At 37.0% G+C, this 6940-nt stretch overlaps 1 protein-coding gene across 1 annotated transcript; it reads right to left on the bottom strand.

Moving 5' to 3' along the window:
• Positions 1 to 1005: 1005 nt before the first annotated feature.
• Positions 1006 to 5202, bottom strand: LOC133704474 (phenylalanine ammonia-lyase G4). The gene is made up of 2 exons (XM_062129303.1): positions 4591 to 5202; positions 1006 to 2893 (listed from the first exon to the last, which is right to left on the bottom strand). The coding sequence occupies exons 1-2, from the start codon at positions 4974 to 4976 to the stop codon at positions 1144 to 1146; spliced, it is 2136 nt and encodes a 711-aa protein (XP_061985287.1). The 5' UTR covers positions 4977 to 5202; the 3' UTR covers positions 1006 to 1143.
• Positions 5203 to 6940: the final 1738 nt, after the last annotated feature.

Here is a 6940-nt window from a genome sequence, read left to right as displayed (position 1 = left end):
AGCTAGAAACTCTTTAATATCCAAGGTTAAGACTCCAGATTTATGAGATTGAACATGATCCTCCTTTACCAGCCGCAAAGCATCCAAGGAGTCAGAGTTACAGGTAACCCTCCTGCAACCCTTGCCCCGAGCAACCTATAAACCATGTTTGATATAGCTAACAGTTATGCAAGGAGGTTCGGACCAATGCCAGCAAGTCCCATGAAACCCTTTAGCCGGATTCCTTCATGGTCCCTGATGAGACTCCCAAAACCTGCTCTGCCTGGATTCCCCGGCGAGCTCTCATCCACACCAGCTTAACAGAACCTGCTATAGAACATTGCCAGGACACCAACAGTAGCTCCTTCCCTGCGATAGAAGTCTTTTCCCACGCTGCTCGTTTTTATCTGATAATGTGAAAGATAAGCTCTTTTTTATCTGACAAACTAGTTAATTGACTGGCCTTTCATTTACAAAAATAATAAGAATTCTTGTAAATTCAATCTATTTACAAATATATATATATATATATATAATCGGTTATATTATTTTTTATTATTTTTTTTAACGTGATTTACAAGTCAAAAGCAATAACAGCATAAGATTTCCAAAGAGATCATTAAAAAAATTTGCACGGTTAAAAACATTTGTTTTTCTTCCAAGTTGTTTGAAAACTTTAGATTCTAGTAAAAATAAAATCATTTTCAATATCATTTAATTAATTCCAGTGCTTGAAAGGCTTTAAGTAATATAAATGAATTCAATAACTAATTAGAATTAAATAATTTTATAGATCTACATTAAGGATGAACGTGCGCAAATTAGATAAATATATTTTCAATAACTCAAATTAAATTAACTCTGCAATTTTAAAACTCATTTCAAACAAAGAGATTCAATTACCAAATCAATTCAATATACTTAAATATACTTGTATAGTTGAGATTAATTTTAGGATAGAATTAGTTTTAAGCAAGCTTTTAATGATAACGTATTCATTGGTGTACACTTGAACTGGAACTCGTATTACAAAGAAAGATTCTTTAATGATTAAAAGTAACTAAACAACGTAGGCTTGCATTTGTGCTTGTTACTTACAAATTAACATGCAAGTAACCTTGGCAAGAAAAAAAGAAAAAAAGATCATCACAGGACATCCATAGCTTAGCAAAGAGGAAGAGGAGCGCCATTCCATTCCTTCAAGCATTCCAGCATGGGATCAATTAACTTCCCTGCACAGATAGCTGTGAATACCTTGTCAAACTCCTCCCCAGGCGATCCGACCTTCTCACCGGTGAGCAAAATGGCTCCCAATTCTTCCCTCACAAACTTGTACAAGGGGTATGACCTGCATTCCGTGATCCTGTTTGGAATAGTTGGGTTGCCGTTCTCAAGTTCAAGTCTAGCACTCTCTACTTCTTTGGGCAAAAGGGTCTTCAGTTCTTCCTCAAAGGCTCCAATCTTTTGGAAAATTGAAGTGCTTGAATTCTGTTCCTTCTCACCATTCATCAGGGCGTGATCAACTAGAACTTGCCTTAGTTTCTGCATTAATGGGTAGGTTGCACTGCAAGGGTCATCGATGTAGGTAAAGACATGTTCTCTGTCGACAACCTTGAGCAAGTCTTTCTCACAGAATCTTGAGGGGTGAAGCTCGCCGTTGAAGCCCATTGTCAGGACTCTCTTAGCAACTTGGCTGACAGTGTTCTTGACTGTGTTCTTCAGGTTCTCCTCTATGTGCCTCAAGTCTATGGCTTGGCATAGAGCAACCAACCAGGTGGTAGACATGAGCTTCAATATTTCAACAGCTTCAGCTGTTTTTCTTGCAGAAATCAAGCCTAAAGAGTTGACGTCTTGGTTGTGTTGCTCAGCACTCTGGACATGATTGGTGACAGGGTTAGCAAGGAATTGGAGCTCTGAGCAGTAAGATGCCATTGCAATTTCAGCACCTTTGAACCCGTAATCCAAGCTTGGATTGCGACCACCGGTAAGGTTTGAAGGCAACCCATTGTTGTAATAGTCATTAACAAGTTCAGAGAATTGTGCAAACATGAGTTTGCCAATTGAAGCAATTGCCAAACGAGTGTTGTCCATGGAAACACCAATAGGAGTCCCCTGGAAATTCCCTCCATGTAGAGCCTTGTTCCTTGAAACATCAATCAATGGATTGTCATTGACAGAGTTGATTTCTCGTTCGATCATTTTCGTTGAAGTTCTAATCACTTCAATTAGAGGACCTAGCCACTGTGGAGATGTTCGGAGAGCATATCGGTCTTGTTTAGGCTTCTGTAGAGGATCAATCTCATGTAACTTTTGAGCTGCTTTAACGTAAGAGCTACCATCTAAAATATGTTCCATGATGGCTGCAGCTTCAATTTGGCCAGGATGATGCTTCAATTTATGTGTCAAGTGATCAGTAAACTCTGGTTTTCCTTGCATAACTTCGGCGAAAATTGCTGACAAAACTTCTGATAGGATTGCCAGCACATTAGCCTCAAAAAGCACCATTGAAGCAAGACCAGAACCAACAGCAGTACCATTTACAAGTGCTAGACCCTCCTTTGGTTGCAACTCAAAAAATCCACCATTAATCCCAGCTAGTGTAAAGGCTTCAGCAGCGGCCAGGGTTTCTCCATTGGGTCCCACGGCCTTTGAATTGGGCCTGCCTGTCAAGAGCCCAGCAATGTAGGATAATGGGACAAGGTCACCAGAGGCAGTGATTGTTCCTCTGAGTGGCAAACATGGGGTGATGTTATGGTTGAGCAACTTAGTGATGGCTTCCAGGATCTCAAATCTTATGCCCGAGTAACCTTGAAGAAGGGTGTTAATTCTGACCAACATAGCTGCCCTAGATGCTGAGTGAGGCAATGTATGAGTCGACTCCGTGCCATTGCCGAAGATGCCAGCATTCAAGAACCTGTTTGAACAAGAATCCATAAAGCACATTAGCAACAATCTTAACCCAAAAAAATTATAAACAAAAACGAAATATTTTTATATCGAGAGGGCCTTGGGTCAAAATAAAATATATGGTGGGGCGTAAAATAGCCTTTTTTTTAGTTTTGGTCCAACTTAATTTTTTATTTTTTTGAATTTTTGCATAGCCGGATAATTTACCATCCAAAAAAAAATCCAGGAGAGGTTACAGATCTTTGGCTAGATAAGGGATTTTAATTGATTTTTTTTACCAAATTGGGGGATATTTTATTAGGACACATCATCAATCAATTCTTTACAATTTTTTTAACAACATAACCATGCGGCCCAGCTAAAACCGCACGTAGAAGATTTCAAGGGCCATTAATAAATAATAAATACCAGAGCTTCTTTTCTTTCAAAAAATAAAATCTCAAAAGTATAGAAAGAATTAATTATAGAGTCCAATTAATAAATAAATTCCAGGATTAATTGATTTCTTTCTCTAACGTACAAAGAGAAAACATATCTTCAAAAGCACAGCAAAAGTTAGTGCAAGAGCCAGTATATATAGGTGCCCTCCTATGGCCTCCAAAGCCTCGGCTGAGACGGTAAGATTTGTTTCTACAGTTGTGTATGCAGTCTTTTTCATTTGAATAAACAATATAATTCTAATTTTAATCAATGAATTAACTGTCCTTATTTTTCAAAATAATGCAGAAAAATTAATTTAAAATAAAAAAATTCAAATTGTACATGCTCTAAATTAACACTAAAGCAATCTACAGTACAAGTTGATTCAAGTCAAATTGGAAGTAGATCATTTACTTGAAAATCAGGCATCAAAGTGATAATATATAACCTCATATATCTTTGACCTTTTGGAGTAATTAATATGTCATTTAAATAAAACTAGGAGGATTGGAGATATTGAAGAATTCAACCCTCCTCCTCCTCCTCCTCCTCCTCCTTTTCCTCCTCGCGTTATTTTATTATTTTAAATTGATCACCTACCTACCACGACAGATTTTTTTAATTTTTATTTTATTTTATTTTATTTTATTTTGGGGGTGGGGGTGGGGGGGGGCTTGCTGAACTTCCACGCTCCCAACTTACCAACCTATCAATAACAAGACAGCTGATCAGACGTGTGCGCGCTAATTTCAGCCACTTTTCAGGAGAGTGAAGGAGCACTGACTAATTAAATAAAACAAGTGACTTTCTGGTGCCTCGTAAATTTATGAATCACATTTCCCTTGTGGCTCCACCGCTTCCCAGCTAGAAAAAAAAATCCTAAAAAACACCTTTTTACATCTTTAAAGTGCGGTTCTTGCTAGTGATTATCTAGAATTACTGGTGGTTTAAAGAGCATTTTTGCTTCCTTTTTCTGAGAAAATGACATTTTCAGTACGTTAATTTGTTGCATGATTAGATCAATATATTCTTGTGATTGATCATGATTCGGCTGCTAACGCAAACTCGGACGTGGAAGCACCTAAGACATGGAGGGATCATGACGACAAGAAGACCCTTTTTGTCCCAAACAGGACACTGGTAATTTCTTAGGCGAAGTATGATCAATAATTAACGAGCCAAGGGCCCCTGTTTAAAGGAGCATACTATGACAGGAAAGGAGTTCATGTAAGCGTAATTAAGAAAGTAAGGTAGCCATTAAGGTATAATAACGGATTTAATTACCTGATAAGCTCCTTCTGAAGCTCTCCGCCTTGCTTGGTTCTTCTATGTGAGGTGGCGCCGAAACCAGTGGTGACACCATAACTGTCCGTGCCCTTGTTCATGCTGTCCATAACCCAGTCGCTGCTAGCCTTGACACCAACTCGAGCCTCCTCTGACAGCTCTACCTTGACACCAACGTCACGGCTAGCAATCGCTGTTACTTGGCCTATGGTCAGGGACTCACCTCCCAGCTTGACCACAGGCTTCCTGTACTCATCGATCATGCGCTTCACCTCATCTAGGTGGCTTCCTTTTAGTGATTCTGCCACCATGCCCCAGTTCAAGGGGTCCTTGGGGTTAAATCCCAGGGAACCATTGCCAGTGCATGAGTCCTGACAGAATTCCATTTTCTCCCGTTCTTGAAAGTGATGATTCTCTATGGGAAAAGGAAGGGAATTATGGATTGATCGGTGGTCAAGGAGGGAGAAAATGGATACGTGTGCACAAAATATATCTCCTTTTCTCGTCTGTGTAAGAATACAAGAGGGCTGCTCAGCATGCAAGATTAAGATAGCTGGGCTCTATGTGTTTGTAGGAATCTTCAGGTCACCAAAAATCCCTGAGTGTGTTCACCAAAAATCAAATGCTTTAAATAGAGTGTGCAGGGGAGCTGAGGCTAATTGAGGGGTGGGTGGGTTGGCCGATGTGTTCGTTGAAAAGTGCACGTGGCCGTTGGATCATCATGGGTTTCAATGGTTGGGATCTTGACACGTGAATGCTGTGGTAAGTAGCACGCACTGACGTGGGTCCAAGAATTGCGAGGTTTTCCGGTCGAGAAAATACAAGGGTGGGAGAGATGGGGGTTGGTGGGAAGGGGGCACATAAGCACTACGTCATGGCTTTACTTAAATCAGCAATTTTTTTTTGCCAAAAAAAAAAAAGGAAATTAAATCAAAGTATCTTGTGCTGTCCACCCTACAATGGATAGAAAATCAAGGACACGGTGGTATAGATAGAAGGTTTCATTGCGAATGCATTAAGTAAGATTTACTAGTCTCACACAATTAGATTTGAAATTGTTGTGTAATTGACAGTTTCTCTCATCAAAATAAGACTTAATTGTCATTTATAACGTTTTTATAGTAGAAACTATATAGAAAGTGATGAATTAATTTTTGGTTAAGATTTTTATTTATAAAAAATATTCTTAAATAAAATAAGTTAGGAAAATATATCAAACCCAAAATATTAATTAGGTTTGACGGTTAAACAAGTTCGAGGTGATATGAATTTAACAAACATGTTAGATCCAAACAAGTTTTAGTAAATATCCGTATGATAAACATGCTAAGTTTAAAAAACTTAGACTTAGTAGTTAATCATGTCTAAGAAAATATACGTCTATCAAACATATCAGACCTCTCCAAAACTTAGATATTACCAGGTTCTAAAGCTATATGTTTGATCATGGACGATCATCTACGATATAAGTATAAAAAACATGATAAACTATCTTGGCTCTCCATCTAGAATAATCGTTAATGTTAGTGTAATAATTTCTTTTATACTTATAGGTGTGTACACGGTTTCTTAAGGGAATAATTGTTTTTTGAATTTAAATCTTTTTAAAATTATTTATTATCTTAGATCATTTTATATATTTCTCATAAATATATTAATTTTATCATCAGAAAATCTTCAATTTCTTTCTATCGAGACTGTTTTTATAGCTATTCAAGCTTATATTATATATTAGCCCAAAGTTCATTATATTAACAAACAAAAAATCAAGTATTTAAATATATTAATTAATCATTATCCCAAACACTATTATATTATATAATAGATGTAACTCTTCTAATAAATAATGGTTTTCAAGCTTTTATTATTACTTGTCATGATGAGCATGATACAGTGCAAGATTTAATACTATCATGTGGCTCAAAATTTAATAGAAATCTCATTTACAATGATGTGCATGATCCTGAGCTGTGGGTTCAGTATCCTTTTTGGTTCAAAAAAACCGGACCAGAACCGGGTTTCAGATTTATTTTAGGTGCTAAAACGGCCTTGGCAGTGCGCTTCATAGCTAAATCAAGAAAATAAAATTATCACAAAAGAAAAGAACAGGCTTCGCTGGGAGTTGGAAGAGCAAGTGATTTATCTAGGAGAATATATAGCGCATTATTTTTTTTTAATTATTATTATTATTATTATTAATGGATGTCTAACATATGAACAGCTGGGTCTTTGGATGAGCAAGTCATTGTATGGTATGGGATAATTCTTGTTAAAGTATTTTTTGTCTGGAAGTAATATTTTTTAAAAAAAACAAAATATTTTTAATATAACTATATATCCAGAAAAGAAA

The sequence above is a fragment of the Populus nigra genome, chromosome 10 (genome assembly GCF_951802175.1).
Source record: "Populus nigra chromosome 10, ddPopNigr1.1, whole genome shotgun sequence".
Classification (NCBI taxonomy): domain Eukaryota; kingdom Viridiplantae; phylum Streptophyta; class Magnoliopsida; order Malpighiales; family Salicaceae; genus Populus; species Populus nigra.
This window is presented reverse-complemented; position numbering and strand designations above follow the sequence as displayed.

Excerpts from the sequence above, each read along its gene's own strand:
- LOC133704474 (XM_062129303.1), bottom strand. The coding sequence starts at position 4,976 with ATGGAATTCTGTCAGGACTCATGCACTGGCAATGGTTCCCTGGGATTT. Across the intron at positions 2,894-4,590 it reads CTTCAGAAGGAGCTTATCAG|GTTCTTGAATGCTGGCATCT; the intron begins GTAATTAAATCC and ends TTGTTCAAACAG.